Raw genomic sequence first — 19,265 nt, forward strand, 5'->3', positions numbered from 1 at the left:
ATCAGCCTCAACAGGTGACCTCAGACCCCTACTTCAACAGGTTATTCTCCCAGTTCCTGGGCAGGAGCTGGTCTTTTGTCTATGGTGCTTTTATTTGAATAGAGGACCATCCTGATTTAATAACACTATAGTGTTAGCCCTGTGCCACTGCCCCTTGGAATTCCAGTCCACCATGGAGAGCTCTCAAAGGCAAACTAACCCCATGTTCAAAATGGAGTCTGCAGTCTGACACAGATACACATAAAAAGCACCCAACATCTAACAGAATTAATAAGCTATGCGTAGACAGGGTCCCCAAATATTCAGACCATCAAAACATTTGCAGTCTTCCTGCTCACTCAACTCCTGTTTACTTCGCTCTGTTCAGCTGTTGGCCTCTTACTCCTACTCCAGATTAAATTCCTTCTGATTAGAACTCTGTTTCTTCCTCATTCTGTGACTTTCTCGGTTCACTTGGCCTCTCAAAGCTAAAGAACTTAGATATGTATCTTCTACACAAACACGCACACATATGTATTCTTGAAATGTCAGGAGGGTTTTCTGTTATCTTTATCAGATGACAGGTGAGTTCTTGCACAAATTATTCTTGTGAATAGAGTCTGTATTTTTAGCATTGAATGGCTGAGAAAAGAGGACTTGGTGAGGTTGATGTTTTTAGAGCTGATTGGGGAATCTCTTTAACAAGTTTTGTCAGTGAAGTGAAGGGAGATTTGATAGAATAAGGGTGACAGTGGTGCCTAGAAAGAGACCTGATGGCGGGAATGTGCAGATGATCTCCTTGAGATCTTGCTGATGTCATGTTTAGCTCAAGGAAGAGAAGACTGATACAGGAGATCAATCAATGGGTATGCCAGTGATGTAAAAGGCATGGTTTGTGATTGACAGAATAAGTATTTGAACGATGTAAAAACCCAGGAAGGGAAGGAGATTGTTTAATGTGATCCAAGGGAACAGAACTAGGATTAATGAGATAAAACTGATCAAAGGAAGTTTAAGGTTGAATATCAGGAGTGATCAAGCAGTGAACCCTATTAGACTCTAAGTTTTCTCCCAAGAAGTGGTGCAAGCCCAGTAGATTGAGCTGTTTAAACTAATGTGAATAAAAATACTCAAGAATATATCGTAGAGAATAACTCTACCGTTGCAGGGGGTGAATCACAATCTAATCGCTTTCTTCCAATTTCAACTCTGTGATGATATTACCCACAAGTATTAACAAGAACATCAACAGTCACTAAACTAACACAAACTTATACCATAATTTATAAACCTGGAGTTTCTGATTGCCTGTTGTCTCCTATTTGTCACCTGTTTTACTCTCTCTCAAAACACTATTTGCAAAAAATTCAGGAAGTATGACAGCAGTTTTCAAACTATATGAAGTACGCAGTATAAACAAATTGATGATTTACTACTGTCAACAACTAAGCAGTAATAATATTTCCAGAGAGAAATGATACAATTTAAACACTGGTTTTATGCAAATAGTAAATATGCTATAGTGTAAAGCCTACCTCTCTGATTTCCGCTGTATTTTTCCTGAAAATTATCAGGAAATTAAAGTTAACAGTCCCAGAATGCATTCCAAAAGATGGATGTGAAATGATTACTCTGATTAAGTCAATGGCAAAACTCCTATTGACTTGAATGGGATCAGGATGACACCTTAGGTATATCAATGATGCAAGGGAAAAAATATCATTGGCTGATGCAAAATATTTGCATTTACTCTTAAATTCTGCATACAAAAATAATATACATCCTTCTATTTTTACTTCCATTGTTTACCATACAACGGGATACTTGAAACTGAGTTTACTGAAAAATGAACTTCAACTCTCCTCCCTTTTCTCCCTGCCCTGTCTAGACAAATAATACAGTATTTGTCTAAATAGGTGATGGTTTTTTTGTTTGCAAGAAATAGACATACAGATCTTGGTGAAAAATTATCTAGAAAAGGAAACATAATTTTCTCTGTGATGGGTGCCAAAATGTATTGTCAGTCCTTAAGAGGATGAGCTCTTTATTACAAACATTAAGAATTAGGGCTATTAAGGGGATTAGTATTTTGAAGATATGAAGTGGTCCAAGCTTCTGAGTCATTGTATTTAGTCTCCTTATACCAAGAAGTTTTTCTGTTGCGCAGATTTCTAAACACCTTATAACTATTTCAAATCCATTCTTTACAATACTGTCTTATCATTTCTCTATTTATAAAATTGCACTAATTTTACCTTTAAAGCAATTCTTAATCCAAAGCACAAGTGTTTTCTTTGAGTCACCAGTAATTCAGTGAGGTGAGTGCAGATTTTGCAAGGTCATTGCCTTTGTTTTCCTATTAGAACATGTAAGTTGAAATTTTTCATTTTCAGAATTTCCTAAGGATTTTCACTTCTTACTTTTACTGAAGTGAGTGTTACAAACCTGTGGGTTCTGCTACAAGTCACTCCCACTCATAATCAAATCCAACTTTTATTCTAGCCTTTTGTGTGTTTATTTATATGAATGTGTTAAATTCTCTCCTCTCTGGAAATCTGATTATCCTAAACATCACTTCCACTAATTGTTTCAATTTTAAAAAAATCACAACATTTTGTCTTAACAGGTTTTGGATTGGACTATCCTAAAAAGAGCATCAGTGAGGTAGATACAATGTTCTAATTATGACTATCTGGAAACTGAAAAACCCAGGAGATCTGAAGCCTATGAGGGCTGGAAAGCTCATTAGACATAGAAAATATAGGTGATGAAAAGTCAGGTGTTTTCCTGATTCTTACCACTTATGTAAGTGCCAAGGTGGATGGCAATGAATGAAATTATGATAAAACGAATATAAAGACTCGTCAACAAAAGCAGTCTCTTTACAAGTTCCTTCAATGTCAGTTTGCCATTAAACTCACAAGTAGGACAGAGTGCTCATCACAGGCTTCCCTTCCCTTTATCTACAACCTTTAGAACAAAGGAGGTAACTAATCCTAGCCCATACCATTTCATTCCCTTTATGGATATAGAATCTTCTTACTCATCTTGATATCCATGGTAGTTTTCCAAAGAGCTAATGTACTGCAATGTAGGACAAGTGAAGGACATCTGCTCCTTAGCATTTTCCCCTTCAACCCAAAGTGAGTGTGTGCACTAGTGTCTTTTGGGCTGTGGGAAGAACAGAACCTAGGGACAAAGTGCTTTCACCTAACCTTAGAGTTCTATTTATAGTGTATTATTAGTTTCTAAACTGACCTTGTGGCACTGCTTCTTACTTCATTTCACTGTAGCTCCATAAATTTCGACCACGTTTGAAGGTACATACTCTGCCTATTAGTTCTGTCTAGTCAATGAAGTTCACGTAGCTATGACGCACCTGTCGTAGATAAATGAATCAACTGATTTGATTTACTAAGAAGGCTAAATTTATTATGCGACATTTTACAAGTATAATTCAGCTTACCCTTGATGGTAATAAATGAGATATCAGCTCCCCTGAGACAAGAGAACCAGTCCCTGTATTTTCCAGGCATGGCCCCAGCCAGATTCCATTTTAGAGACGGGAAATGGCCATATCTTTGATTAAAAGGGAACCTTTAATCAAATAAAGTGCATCATCAAGCAAAAGCCAAGATTCCAATACTCTTGACTACAGCACAGCAATAATCCAAAATCAAATCCCCACCACACACACAACCCATTACCACTTGGTGTAAACGTGACATCCATCACAAGTAGGGAGAATGTCCTTCAGCATTTTTATTCTTATCCTTAGATTCATTTCTCTTCTCTCGCTCCCCAACCCCAGGTATGCCTTTATACGTTCTTGAAATCTCCTCCTCAGCCTGATCCCCTTGGGTATTTCTGTGGACGCTCCAGTCTAAATTCTTTGTCCAAAGAGCAGTGTTTCCAAGGGAAACAACTGACATGGACTGTGCATCCAGAAGTAACTGCAATGGCCTTTAAGTAACTTAGGAGCAACTAGTTTTCCTCCTGGCTGCTTTCTTTTCATTCTGTGAAAATAGTCATTTTGACTAATGTTACATCATTCTCAGGGTCTCTGTTTGGGATCTTAGTCCCGAATGTGAGTGTTATTGGATAAAATAAAATAAATAAATAACAGCAACAGGTGAAAGTGTATAATTTTACATTTCTTTTGCTTCTCCATTTCTGTATATGCACAATTACATCTGTATACCTCTGTCTCCATACAGACACTCATCTTAAGAGTCTTTCTGGTCATCTAGACTGTTTTGTTTCAATAGTGCAAGACACAGCAACTGACAGAATGAATGACTTTCTCTTTGACCTCAGAAGCCCAGCAGAGTGCAATGCAAGCAAATGAAGGAGTCTTGTACTCCATATCAATGAAGAAACCATTTTTCATTCAATTGAGAGGTCTGATTATTTTAAACAGCATTTGCAGAACTATCTCCTTGGATTAGTCTACACATAATTCTGCTATATGGAATGTTTATTTATTTACTGTATGCTCCCAACTCCACAGGGCACAATGGGGAGCAAGGGCTCTGCTACAAGGAGTATATAGTTGAAGTCATAATTCTGATTGTATTTGTTTTAAAATCTAATCTAAAATGTCTGAAATGCATATATTTGAATATATTTCATTTTTCTGGGTATTTATCAAACTGGTAATGTGTTATTCACAGCATTCAAAAAAGACTTTGCAGCCTTAGTATCTCCACTTCACTGATTAAAAATGCAGGAAATGTACACATCTAATATATTTTTCCTAATTTATTCTGTTGTTTTAGTTTTTGCATTTCTTTCATTTTAGGGGGTGAAAACAGACTAGTCAGTTTCATATTGCTCCTGGGTCAATTTCACTTCCCTGGTCTTCTAAATTAGCACAAGGCTGTACTGTTTATGCTGTACACACTGCAGGAGAATGTTTAAAATCCAAACAAACTTTTCTGAATTTTAAAGGAGTCATGAATTGTTTCTCTTGGCTTTAATTTTCCAAAGGTCTTGTTCTTAAAATCCAAACTCAAACTATCCCTGACAGTGTCCCCTTCATGGACTGGGAACCCAGAAAGTTACCTGTTTTAGGGGCTGCAGGGTCAAGCGCCACTTCAGTTATTTTCTCCTATTATTCAGGCTAGACTTAATGACATCTGAAACAGATTTTTAATGTAGAAAGTTAATCCTCTTTTAGTTGTTATTTGAATGTAGAGTATTTCTGTTTTCCATTTCAGCAAAACTAAATTGCTCAAAGGACAATCTAATAAGAACTAGCGGCTAGGGGATTTACAAAGAGTGACACAAATTGTTCAGAAAGTGCCTCCCAAATTTCCTTCTTTACCTAACTCAGGGGTGGGGACGTATCGCGTATGGTTAATTTATAACCACTTTAGCCATTCTCGCTTATACTAAAAGGAGTATCAAGAGAAGGCAGAGCCTGCATGAAGCATTGACAGGGGTATCATTCGCTCCTATTTGAAAAGGCAGAGTGTCAAGACAAGCTCCTTAGGTATGTTGTTGTGGGTGTGAGGGCGTAGAAACTGTGTGTGAATGTGCCAATTCTCAATCGCAATGCTGTCGTAACTGTCGTAAGTTACACCAACATGTGGCGCCTAAGAGATCAAGTTAATTCTTCGGCAAAATGACAACAAAAGTCACGGCGATCTTACAGTCGGCACAAAGCTGAGGGGAAAATCTTTTTACAGACGAAACAGCACAGGGTCCAAAGAGTTAATCCCCTGCTACCTAGCACCGTGTCTGAAAACCGAACGGAATCAGGGCTGCTGGAGACTGGACTGAGCCTGAGAGCATCTCTCCTAAGCAAAGGCAGTTTCAGTCTGGCCATATGAGCATTTCACCTGCTGCCCCTCGGGGGAAGCAGCACTAATGAAAACTCCATGAACAAACGTAAGCCCTGTTTGGAGAAAGACTGCTAACATTTTAGGGACAGGATCAGTGGGGTCTTAGGTTCTGCTTCTTCCTTCTCCTGTACCTCAGGCACAGAGGACCCTGTCAGAGAAATGATTCAGAAATGGGCTTATTTAGATGGCGAAATGCCAGACTCCTCAAGCAAAGGGAACGTGGCATCCCCCCAGCCCTCCCGCTCCGCTCAAATGTTCGCGATTGGGGTTGGGGATTTTAGCGTGTGCGGTTTGAAAGTCTCCGCTGGCCTCTACGGGGACGGATAAAATGGGAGATAAAACAGAGTCTATTCTTCTCCACAAGATCGGTGCCCTGTTTGTTGCTCTCCCGTGGGGATCTGAACCCACCTCCCCTCTTTCTTCCTTTGGGTTTGGAATAAACTAACGGAATCCTTCATTTAAATTGCCCAAGAAGTGCCCCCGAGGCAGGTCTAGCTCGCGGAGTGCAGTGAACGATCAGATTTAGCCACACTCGCTTACACTTTACACGGCCCTGCTGCTAGATCTGGTTCGCCTTACAACTGGGCACGACTGCACGGTCCCGTCCCAAAAACGTCCTTGCGGATTCTGTGGCTTCCTTGGCTTCAGGGCGTAGCAGCGCCGCGCCGCCTCCCTCTCTCGTGGGCGGTGTGCTGGTCCCCGAGCCGGGGGGAACTCCATTCGGAGGGGCTGCGCTCGGGGCACGGCTCTCTCCTTGGTAATTGGCTACGGCTCCTCCATGTGTCACATTAGCATAAAGAGACGCAGCTGGCAAAGTAACCACTTGGGGGCCAACGCGGACTGTGCGTCAGAGCCCTGGCTGGGGAGGGGAAACGGGATTATTTGGGGGGAAGAAAAAAAAAATAAGAGTAAGCCTCGAGAAGCATGCAACTCAATTTGCGCCGATGGCCCCCAAAGCCGGCATGCCTGCGCGGGGCTGAGGGCACAGCTTCCACCGGCCGGCTCGCGAGCGATGGGACTGAGCCCTGGGGGCACCCGGCTCTCCGCGGCCTTCTGAGCTGGGGAGCGGGGCCGCTGGGGGCGTTCTTGCGGCTGGCCAGCCCTTCCCATCCGCCCCGCAGCCTTGGCAGGGATGGTCGCTGCGGACTGGGAGTGAGCTCCGGCCAAAGCCAAGCGAAGTAAGCCGGCGCGCTGGCAGCCCGTCCGTCAAGGAGTGGCGAGGCAAAGGGGAAGCAGCTGCCAACGCGCGTCTGGAGCCCGCGCCACAGTGTGAGCCGCCCTGCCGGCTTCCCTGAAGACGTGAAAGGCGTCCGGGCTTGTGAGGAGCAGACGAGCAACAGCGCAGGGCAAAGCAGAGCCAGGGGCAGAGGAAGGAGGGCAGGACTGGAGGAGGTGTGTCTGGAGGGAGCCGTATCGCCAAGGAAGAGGCGGCAAGAGGGAAAGGCCGGAGGAGGGGTGTGTGGAGGAAAAGACCGGAGCTTCAGCCTTCTCTATCCTCAGAGTGCTTCTCCCCCCGCGGCCCCCCATGCACAGATAGCGAGGCACCCGCGCAGCGGACAGGCTGAAGTTTGAGGAGGGCAGCGGCTGTGTTGCCGGGCGCAGGACGGGGTGTCCCCCGGATCGGAGGATGGCGACCGAGGGGGGAGCCGGGCTGGCCAAGTCCGCCGTGGAGAAGCTGTCCTATGCCATGGGCGAGAAGACCAAGCAGCTGGGCACGGCCATGCAGGACGTGCACCGGCAGCGGCGGCTGATCCTGGTCATCGTGTGCGTGGCCCTCTTCCTGGATAACATGCTCTACATGGTGATCGTGCCCATCATGCCGAGCTACCTCACCAAGTGGGAGGCCCGGGAGAGCAACGCCAGCGGGGCCAACGCCAGCTGGGCCAAGTCCGTGCTGGGGCCCGGGTACCCCCCGGAGAACGAGGACATCAAGATCGGGCTGCTGTTCGCCTCCAAGGCCATCCTGCAGCTGCTGGTGAACCCGCTGAGCGGCACCTTCATCGACCGCGTGGGCTACGACATCCCGCTGCTGATCGGCCTCACCGTCATGTTCCTCTCCACCATCATCTTCGCCCTGGCCGAGAACTACGCCACCCTCTTCGCCGCCCGCAGCCTGCAGGGGCTGGGCTCCGCCTTCGCCGACACCTCCGGCATCGCCATGATCGCCGACAAGTACACCGAGGAGTCGGAGCGCAGCCGGGCCCTGGGCATCGCCCTGGCCTTCATCTCCTTCGGCAGCCTGGTGGCGCCCCCTTTCGGCGGCATCCTCCACCAGTTCGCCGGCAGGCGGGTGCCCTTCCTGGTGCTGGCCTGCGTCTGCCTGCTGGACTGCCTGCTGCTGCTCACCGTCATCAAGCCCTTCGGCAGCCGGGCTCGGGAGAACATGCCCGTGGGCACCCCCATCCAGAGGCTCATGATCGACCCCTACATCGCCGTGGTGGCCGGCGCCCTCACCACGTGCAACATCCCCCTGGCCTTCCTCGAACCCACCATCGCCACGTGGATGAAAAAGACCATGGGCGCCTCGGAGTGGGAGATGGGGGTCACGTGGCTCCCCGCCTTCTTCCCCCATGTGCTGGGCGTCTACATCACCGTCAAACTGGCCGCCAAGTACCCGCACCTGCAGTGGTTCTATGGGGCCCTGGGCATGGTCATCATCGGGGCCAGCTCGTGCACAGTGCCCGCCTGCCGGAACTTCGGGCAGCTCATCGTCCCGCTCTGCGGCATTTGCTTCGGGATCGCCCTGGTGGACACGGCCCTGCTGCCCACGCTTGCCTTCCTCGTGGACGTGCGCCACGTCTCCGTCTACGGCAGCGTCTATGCCATAGCGGATATCTCCTACTCCCTGGCGTATGCCCTGGGGCCCATAGTCGCCAGCCAGATCGTGCACTCGCTAGGTTTCGTGCAGCTGAACCTGGGCATGGGGCTTGCCAACGTGCTTTACGCCCCGGTCCTCCTGTTCCTCAAAAACGTCTGCCAAATGAAAGCCTCTCACTCCGAGAGGAACATCCTGCTGGAGGAAGGACCCAAAGGACTCTATGACACCATCAAAATGGAGGAGCGCAAAGGCAAGGGGAAAACCCCCCATCCAACAGGGGGGATGCAAGGAAACAGCGTGGACTCTTACCACAGAGACCTGACAGGGGCCTCGGAGGAGGACTCTTCAGACTATGAATACAGTTAGGTTACACGGAGCTGGCAGAACAAGGGTTAAAATGGGGGGGGGGGGAAGCATTATTGCCGTCTGTTTATGTACCAATGTGCACTATATACAATTTAACCTTTATCATGCTGTAATGTCTTCTCGACTTGTTTTAAGTTGGTATTTCCTTAGACACTGGCAAGGGAAAAGCACGAAGAAGACTAATCTAATGATGCATTTACATAAATCTGTGGTGGTCCTTCCAAAAACTTTTAGCTGAGGTCTCTTGTGCAAAAGTTTTCTCGAGTTGAAAACTCTATGTGTGACATACTGTATATCTCTGTAAAAATACATTAAAAGGGAGGGAAGTCTGTAATAAAATTCAGATGGCATATTCAGGGACTTAAATTTACTAAATCTTGTATATATGTACTGACACTTTCACTTGGTTTCATATTTAACAACAGCAACAAAAATCACATCGTATTATTTCTTCTTTGAGAACCAGCTGAAGCGCTGTAATCATTTTTTCTGTTGTGCTGCTACTTGGTAAATGCAATATACTGTATCATGTGTAAGTCCAAATCTACAAGGATAATATGATCTGAATAAATGAAGTTTGAGGGGTCCATGGTCTTTCTTTCATTGTTTTTGAGGGCAAGGATATTACTCTAACAAATGTCAAGAAGTTCCCTATAACATCAGCCTCGTTTATTTCTTAAGACCGATTCAATAAATTCAAATAAATTCCCTGGGGTGGAATCTCAGAATTCAAAGATTGACAATGTAAAAATGTTCCGACAGAAAATGTGTACTGAATTGCAAACAGGGCATCAAACTTCGCTGCATACACTGTCTTGGTATTAAGGTATTGGTTTATTTTTTAAATACAGCACTTTTTCAATAAAGACTTTACATAATCAAATGCTTCCGAATTTTGCATTTACCCCACGTAGATTTACGGTAAGGAAAATGTAATACTTTGCCCAGAATGTAGTCCCGTCTATATCACATAATTATAATCTATGGGGATTAAAATAATAATACCTAGCTCTTATACAGCGCTTCCCATAGATCTCAGAGCGCTTCACAAAGGATGTCAGTATCACGGGCTAAAAAGGGCGAAGGTGATTTATTCAAACATATCCAAATGATGGAACCTGTGGTCCAAACGCAAATATAAAACCGAAGCTCACATTTTTTCCCTGTAGATTCCCCCCTTGCTTATAGGTCGCTATAATACATCGTTTATTTAAATGTTCAACCATCTATTAGACAAAACAAACGGCTTCTTTTCTAAAAAATAAAGAGTCCCCTCCCGCTAGAGTTCCTAGAAAAATGAAGAAGAAACACAACAAACCAGCCATCAATTTCACTTGGTCATCAAGGTCTCTGATTGACATAGGGCGTTATGATAGCAGCTTTCAGGGCCTCGGAGTCCCCTCTGAGAGGAACAAATAACAATGGAAGCGCTGCTTTGTAGTGGCATTTTGGTTTCGGTAACAAAGAATCAATAATGACCATAGGACCAAGCTGAGTCCCACATTTCTAAAATAAAGCTCAACTTGCAACTGCCAAAAAGAAGATTTAAGGATGTAACAATTTTTTTTCGCCTGGAGTTAGATAACTGGGATTTCCCTGGCATCCGTCCATAGTGCTATTGGTATGACTTTAGTTAATGTCTGAAAGCTTACTTTCTTTTCAGTGTGGCTAGATTCAAATGATCATTTGCTTTTGTGTGTGCTGGTAAGGAGGCTCAACCAGGGTAGCAATATTTACAAACCCAGGGACTGCACACTAATTAAACACCCACATTCTGATTTCATTTTAAACCAGCGGAAAAAGAGAAAGTGCTTACCTTTTTCAGGACAGCCAATTTGTATTAAAAAAAAAGAGAGAGAGAGAGACAGGGAGAGCGAGACCGCTGCTCGTCCAGCTGTGACTCTAGGGGAACAAATAATTTCTGTACAGAACTCCGATTCTTATTATTCAAAACCCTTTGGTTAACCATCTTCGCCAATAGACGAGTACTACTTTAAACACCGGGTGCAGAGGGTATTTAATAAGCTCTTTCGAAATGCACTGCCAATTGCTCCTTAAAACTAACCCGCACCCCCGAAGCTAGCGGGCTAGAGATTTAGAAATAAGATATGACTCCATTCTAACGAACGCGGGGAATAAAGACCTGACTTGGTCAAAGGAGAAGCTGCTATTGTTTAAAGGGGGGGAGGAGGGGAGAGAATTTGCATTACAACTGAACTAAAGGCAGCAAAAATGGGGAATTGAATTTTTCCTTGGAGTCAGAGCTGTTTATTTCCCTCCCACTCCCTTACCCCCAGTAACACCGTTAATCATCTAATGAACGCCAAGGAAAAGAACTTTAATTCAAGCTTGGAAGCATTGCTCAATACACAGGAGAGGCCCTGTCCTTCAGCCTGCTCCTTTAAGGGCTGGAGAGTATTAAGGATTCCCAACGGGGCCGAGGAAGCAGATCGGGAATCGGGAGAGGTCAGAGCACATGTATATTGCGTACCCATTGCGTGTCTGCCCTTTTCCCTTCGTCAGACTGCCGCACGTGGCAGGTTAACCTGATAGTCAAGCAACGAAAGACCGAAAGAAAATGTGGCTTTATCGAAGTCAGCGCAGAAGGGGGACCCTGCCTTCCCTGCACCAGCTTTCCACTCGGAAAAAAAGGCGCCTTCACTTTGAAATACACGCCATGGGGCGATGCCCAGTAACTTCGGACAAGCCGCTCCCGGGCACTAGTTGCTGAGAGAGACTAGTGCCATGTTGCTTTTAAACGCACAGTCTGCTGCTGGGTTAGGGACCGCGAACCATGCAAAACCCCTGCCGCTGGCCCCGGAGAGGAGGACGCTCTCCGCGTGTCCAGCCTGTAGGAAAGCTGAACTCTAGCGGGAGGATGGTTTGAGGTTGGGCTGAGTTGCCTTATGGGAGGCCGCTCAGGCTGCACGAATAGGAAGGGAGGGAAGGAGGAGTTAGACAGCCAGACCTGGGGGAGGCTGAACGAAGAGGTTCTCCCAACGCAGTGTATGTGTCCAGAAGGAAAGGGAGACATGAAAGTACCTTGGACAGAGCAAAAGCAGGCTCCAAAGCCTCCACATTGCCCAGAGCGCTTCTGAGCCCTCAAGAAGCGCTTTGAAGCCTGAAATATCCACCCCCAGGTTTCCCTCTGCTCCTGACATTTGCGTTTGAAACTTTGACTTCAATCAACTCGCTTTGGAACAGGTAAGGGGTGTTCAGCCGCTGGCTGGCACTGATGCATTCAAGAGCTGTTCGCACGCACGTCAAGGGTGCGTGTCCGATGTTCTTTAGCTTGTGCCTTTTCCCACCTTTGCACCAGACAGATGTGCCTTTCTCACCCCTGTGTGTGCGCGCGTTATAACCACTTTGCAGCAGACATTGTTCTGTAGAATGACACCCCCGAACAAACCAAATCGCCAGCCTCTGCAGAATGTCCGGGGAATCAGCTAAAGACATTCAAACAGTTCCTTCATTTAGCCGGGAGGCGACTAAAACCAGACGAGTGGGAGGAGGGGGGATATTTGCATCCGTTTTTACAAGTTGTAGACGCCTCCAGTTTATAATCAATTTAACACTCGGAGCGCAGAGCAACGGTAAGGGGAAGATTTGACTTTTATTGCTGTTATTAATTTGCTCTGCTGCTAACCATTTATTATGTTGATACAGTTGGCAAGTTCCATTAATCCCTGTCTAGGACTATTCCAACGCGTTAAATCATTTCCTCAAAGGAGCTGGCTGCAGACAGCATCTTTGCTGTCCCTTTAAATATTGTATAGGCTGCCTCCTCCCATCAGGGCTCAAGAGCTTGGAAGATCGGGAAGATTGTCAAGGGGTCCGAACCAGGGCTGGGTCTATAACTCAGCGCTCCGCCCTTTGGGGACACCTGTGTCTTTGTGGATGGGTTTGTAACAGACGAATCCGCCTCCAAGTGGTGGCAGCCCCAGAGGTGGCTGCACTAACCCCACCGGGGCGAAGAGGAAAGGCTGGCACCAGGGGCGGGTTCTGGACTCAAGTGGAAGATCCAGCCTCGGTGGCAAACTCTTTCCCAAGGACTCGGGGCGGGAGTTTGCCCGGCTCCTGAGCAATTCCAGGCTTTCCGCGCGCAGCGGACACTGCCATTCACCGCAGCTCGTACCTAAGTCCAGTTACTTTCAGCACAGCTGGAGCGCAATAACTTTTTATTCACAGCAGAAACTCAACTAGGGTGTTCCCCTCCCCCAGCAGCAGCGCAAAGCCTACGCTTTATCTCCTGCTTTCCGCGGTTACCCGTTGCTGTTGCGATAGCCTCCCTCGGGATCGCCTAGAAAGAAACTGAGGCAGGAGGGTGAGAACCGAGAAGGGGTGGCCGCAGAAGCCAATGGATGGAAAGGGGATTAGCCAGGGGCATGGCCAGAAAGGCTCCAGCTGCCCAGCCAGGCAGGGCGGGGAGGGGGACGGAGATGGGAAGGGGCAGAGGAAGAAGGAAACAGGATAATGCCGGCTGCGAGCAAAGCGAAAGCTAAAGGTAACCGCTGGCTTGGGAGAGCAGCGAGAGATCCGGGCTCCAGGGGCTCCGCGCCGCGCCGCGCAGAGAGAACGGGCTGATCAGCGGGAGCGGCCCTCCGGCCTGTAACCCGGAGCGGTCACCCGCTCCCCCTTCCAATGCCCCCTGCGGGAGCCCGCACCCCTCATCCGCACCGCCCCTGCCCGGGAGCCCAGCCCAGCACGCAGCCCGAGGCACCGAGCTCTCAGCCCTGCGCTGTCCAAGGGATTGAGGCGTTGGTGAGGAGACCTCCCAATGCCTCCTCTGCGTGAGTAGGACAGGACCTGCCCCGCCGCGCCTACCCCCGGCCAATATTCCCGCTATCGCTCGCTCTCGGGCAGCGGCAAATTTGCTGCTTGCCCCGCTGCCCTCCCCAGCCCAGCGGCGGCTGCACCCCAGTAGCGCTGGGCAGTTTGTCGTGATCCCACTCAACACTGCCAGAGGGGAAGGTTAGATGCTGGGTTCACACTAGTAGCTCTGATTCCGTCTGGGGTAGGTATTCCACCCACGGGCTATAGCCCTCGAAGTCTTCTTTCCCCTCCTCAGCTGACTTCGTGGATCCTTGAGTTGTTCATCTGGCATACCCTGGGCCTGGTTAGCACGCTAGAAAACAGGCCCGAGGGGTGCTGAGGGTCTCTCACAAAGTGCTGAAAGCCCTCAATCCCCACTGATGTCATTGGGAGTTGAAGGGGATCAGAACCTTGTAGGAGGCACTTGGCATATTGAGGGATCAGGCCCAGTGCTCACTGAGACACACTGCAGAAGACCTACTGGGTCAACTTGATCTATCTCATAGCGGATCCAGGATTGTTCCCTGCCTTGTCTACTATTTCCTGCAATGTAGCTTTAAATGTCTCAAGGGATGAAATCTGAATGACTTCACTCTCCCATTTCTCCTAACATGCTGCCTAAATGTTCCCCTTCATACTTTCATCCCAGTACTGTATACCCTTCCACCACATCAAATAGTTAAAGTCTGAATATGAAAAGGAAGAGCAAAAGATTTAATTGTGATTTCGCACTAGACACCATATATCAAGCAATGGCCATGTGACTGGCTGAGACTTAAATTAGTCATTAAGTAGCCCTGACTTTAGCGTTTTCAAACATTTAACAAGCCCTAGTAACGCACAGCTCAAAGTGCATACTCTTGATACCAAAGAGAATTAGCATGATCGGTTGTGAGCTGTTCATGTAAAACTACCATTACACTATAAATTGCAAGAAGTCATTTTAACTGATAGGATTTAGCTATCTATTGACTCCAATGAGTTGGAAACAAAGCCAAATAAGTGGATTAGATCGGTCACTCTTTCTCTGTTATCTGCTAAAGAAGAGGTCAGTCTTCTCTATTGTGGATTTTTGCTGCTGCTTTGAAATATGATGAACACTACATGATTCCTGCAAAGGTCAGCATCCTGCTGAAAAACATGGAGTTAACTGAAGGAACAGTGGGAGTGTGCTTGAGCCACTCATAATTAAAGACATGAAAATTAATTTTTGGCCCCAAAACTTTGACAATGTTCCTTTCAATCAGAGCGAGTAACTATAAAGTCATCTTGCTTTTCTCTGGGATTTTCCATCATTAGGGCAACATTCATCTTCTTTATACAACATTTAAGTGAATTTAATATTTGTGAGAGATGCTAGATTGACAGGTTTCAGAGTAGCAGCTGTGTTAGTCTGTATCCGCAAAAAGAAAAGGAGGACTTGTGGCACCTTAGAGACTAACCAATTTATTTGAGCATAAGCTTTCGTGAGCTACAGCTCACTTCATCGGATGTATTTGAGACTAAAAGTGAGACTCTATCCACAGAAGAGACAAAACAAAAGTAACTACAGTGTCAGCTTTCCCATATTTCTCCAAGTCCTTGTACATAATACATATTGTTTCTTTATATTGTTCTCCATGTCCACTGAAGGAAGGACAAGAAGTAATGGGCTTAATCTGCAGCAAGAGAGTTTTAGTTTAAATATTAGGAAAAACTGTCTAACTCTAAGGATAGTTAAGCTCTGGAACAGGCTTCCAAGGAAGGTTGTGGAATCCCCATCACAGGAGGTTTTTAAGAACAGGTTGGACAAACAACTGTCATGGATGATCTACATTTACTTAGTCCTCTCCAGTGTAGGGGACTGGACTTGGTGACCTGAGGTCCCTTTGAGCCCTACATTTCTATGATTCTATTAACCCCAGGGGCTTTGCCTTTGCTAGATTTTTCCACAGACCAAGAACAAACACGTACTTTGAGATTGCATGACATTTATTTCAAATTAAAGGAAACAATAAGGAAAGAAAGTAAAGTCTGACTGCGAGAGCACCACGTGTGTGCTTCCTCAGCACAGGCTGCGTCAGTGCCAAAGACAAACTGGCTGCTCTGTCTTTCAACGTAGGTTTTTATGAATTTAAAGGCAGTACACAGAGAACTAAGGGATCACAGGTTCACAGCTACATACGCCACAGACTTCAGTGAGCATTACGGAAAGTTTAAATTCTTTTGTTAAATTCTTTGTTAAATTCTTTTTGAGTTTATGTTGTTCGCTTAATGGTTCATAAATACTTGGCAAGATTTTTGTAGTACTATATAGGGAGCTGAGTGGTACTGTGGGTTAATGCAGCCTTTCACCTCATATCTATGATAAAGCACATCACAGATCAAAAAGAGTTTGGTATGTTTCATTCCAGTGCCCTGTGGACATCCACCAGTGTTTTAAAGCTATCTCACAATATGGCACAAGTGTTAGTTTGTCCAGCAAAGGCTCTGGACTAGAATCACAGAAGGGGATTCAAATGACACTTTTTTGGCAGAGCTGTGCAGACGCCAAAAGACTGGAATAGCAAAGATGACATAGAACCATAGGGATCTTAACAGCTCATCAGGTCCAGCCCCTTGTGCTAAGGCAGGACCAAGTAAACCTAGACCATCCCTGACAGGTGTTTGTCTAACCTGCTCTTAAAAACCTCCAGTGATGGGGATTACACAGCCTCCCTTGGAAATCCATTCCAGAGCTTAACTACCCTTAGAGCCAGAAAGTTTTCCCTGCCATCTAACCTAAATTTCCCTTGCATACAGCTGTGTGAGGGAAATAACCCACAGTGCCTTCCACAGCATGCCCAGTTATTCACCCCTCACTTTCATACACAAAAATTCTCCTACCAATTCTTTTAAAACCCCATTGTAGCAATCATACCACTACCTTGCATTTGTACAGTCACAAGTATTTTATAAACATTGAAGCTCTCTATCTACTTGATCAACATCTATTTATTTTACTTGTGGGGGTGGCATCAGTGCTTAGGCGGCTTTGCAAATGCTGGCTGGCAGATATTTAGGTATCCAAGAGACTTAGGTGCCTACAAGGTTTGGCAGCTGCTGAGCAGCAGCTTTGAAAATGTCAGTGACATCTGAACTGTGAGGCAGAGAGGTGTCTAAGTACCTTTAAGCATCTGGGCTTGTCTGCTCACAAAAGTTGGACTACCTTAATGATACCACTATAGCTAAAGCGGCCCAATCCCCTGATGTGGATGCAGCTATACCAATATATCTGCTTATACTAGCATAGTTTATCCCTGAATGGGAAAGAGAACAAGCTATATCAGTATAAGGCAGTGCCACAGATAAAAGAAAGGATGGTCCAATGGTTAGGGCACTCACCTGGGGCTCAGGAGGTTCAATTTCCCGCTCTGCCACAGACTTCCTCTGTAACCTTAGGCAAGTCACTTGACACTTCCTTACCTCACAGGTTTGTTGTGAGGAAAAAAACACATTAAAAGAGTGTGAGGTGCTCTGATATTGTGGTAACAGGGGCCCTGGAAGTACCTTGGACAGAATATACTGGTATAACTGCATCCACAGTAGGGGTTGTACTGGTATAACTATGTCAACAAAAAGTCACACCCCTGACCGACATAGTTATACTAGTACAAAAGCTGGCTGCAGACCAGGCCTTACTCTGAAATGGTGTGACATACTGTGAAGTAAATTAGACTGACGAATTAAAGTGAATCAAAACTGGCAAAAGAGAACCTGTTAAGTGCATGGGATCTTTCTATAGAAATGAATTTGTAGAGAAATGCAACAAATTGAATGACAAAGTAATATTCAAAGGATTCAATTCAGTTTACTTTAGATATTGTAGTTCTGTTTCTCTTCAGTTTTGCATTCTTAAGCTTCAATGTACGCTTGCACAGGGAACACTATATATTGTGCATATTTTGGTAATAAATAACTGTCACTGACTTGGCTTTAAATCTTTTCTATTTCCAGAACTGAGGTGTACTGCTCTGTAAGTGCCCCCAAGTGGCTTCAATTTCTGGCCTCAGTAAAAGATCTCAAAAGAAATGCAAGGATGCCTGTGCTAGAGAAACCCACACAGAAGGAGAAAGATGCATGCAGCAAAGATGAGACAGTAGGTGGCTGTTTTTGGACAAAAACAAAACAGAGTTGGATTAAAGAAAGATGATTTTTAGTTATTATCAATAGGAGCAGTGTTATCAATGAAACTCAGTGGTAAATACAAACATTATTCCTGACCTCATTTCTTTATTTTTGGAAAACAATGGTCACTTGCAACAGTCTAGTATCAAGACCTTAAACTAGTCTTAGCACTTTTCGTATTCAAAGTACAAATAATTCATCCTCACCCGTCCCCTGTTGCATTTGCATTACTAGGTAGTTATGTATTATTATCCACATCTCAAACAGAGACTAACAACAAAAAAATAGAGCAGATTATTTACAACAAAGTCTGAAATGGCCAGTATTCATTTCATTCTACCACAAGGTAGTACAGGCTGCCTATCAGTTTCTCACATACAACTCATCTGTGAGACAGCTGGGTAAAAATATTAAAAAGTTAATACATTGATTTAGGGAGCTTAGACCAGAAATTCAGATGAGTATGCCCAAAATTAGTTACCTAAATCCATCAAGTGTGAAACTTTTGGCCTTAGTAAAGATGTGGAACTAACAGCAATGTTACTTGGACAAAACATGGTGGAACCAGAATATCTGACATCACCAGGACATACAAATTTCTATGCCCATTACCACTGAACTGCTCAAATAAATTCCAAAGGAGGTTGTATGCCTGTATTGTGCACCAAATGGACAAAAATCACTTAATTACTTTTTCACTTATGATGTATATAGAGGCATTACAGGCTCAACTGGCCCTTCATCTTCATCAATTAATTCATCCCATCACATGTTTCATGGGTAAGTAAATATTATCCCCATTTTACAGATGGGGAAATGGAGGCAAAGTGGTGCCTTTCCCTGCAGCATTGAGTGGCAGTGGTAGAGCTGGGATTTGAACTCAGAGTTCCCTGGTTCCCAGTTCTTGGCACAGAGCACAGCTCTCTCTCACTCACATACTTTCTCTGATAAAGGAACAAACCTGTTAAAAATGAATTTCTAGTACATCAACTAGGGAAAAGCAACCTGAAGACTGCCTGTTTATGAAACAGACAAAAGCCAAAAAAAAAGAATGAATATCTATTAAAAGAACTGATCCACACAAACATCCCGTTGTATGCGAAATACTAATGGGTGGGTATGGATGGCTTCACTAGGTGAAAATCAATTTCAGGACTCTGAGGCCGCCGTACACCTCTCTGGGGACTACACTTGTGATTTCCAATAGACTCAAAATTCCTCATATTTTTCCATTCTTCCATGGATCCCAGCTTTGTTTGCCCTATCCACCAGACTTCTCTGCTCTTTTTATTTTTAAT

At 45.3% G+C, this 19,265-nt stretch overlaps 2 protein-coding genes and 1 long non-coding RNA gene across 3 annotated transcripts in view; 2 read left to right on the plus strand and 1 right to left on the minus strand.

Moving 5' to 3' along the window:
- The window catches only part of LOC140914746 (uncharacterized), a 120,165-nt gene that overhangs the window by 18,110 nt on the left and 82,790 nt on the right, over positions 1-19,265 (minus strand). The window lies entirely within an intron of this gene.
- Positions 6,958-9,039, plus strand: SLC18A3 (solute carrier family 18 member A3). Its single transcript, XM_073354910.1, has one exon. It carries the CDS (start codon positions 7,453-7,455, stop codon positions 9,007-9,009), a length of 1,557 nt encoding a protein of 518 aa, XP_073211011.1. The 5' UTR covers positions 6,958-7,452; the 3' UTR covers positions 9,010-9,039.
- CHAT (choline O-acetyltransferase) overlaps positions 17,810-19,265 on the plus strand; it is a 41,637-nt gene continuing 40,181 nt past the window's right edge. The window contains exon 1 of the mRNA XM_073354911.1: positions 17,810-17,938. Within this exon, the coding sequence (XP_073211012.1) occupies positions 17,879-17,938 (60 nt within the window). The 5' untranslated portion in view covers positions 17,810-17,878. The remainder of the gene's footprint in view (positions 17,939-19,265) is intronic.

Source organism: Lepidochelys kempii, chromosome 7 (assembly GCF_965140285.1).
Source record: "Lepidochelys kempii isolate rLepKem1 chromosome 7, rLepKem1.hap1, whole genome shotgun sequence".
NCBI lineage: Eukaryota > Metazoa > Chordata > Testudines > Cheloniidae > Lepidochelys > Lepidochelys kempii.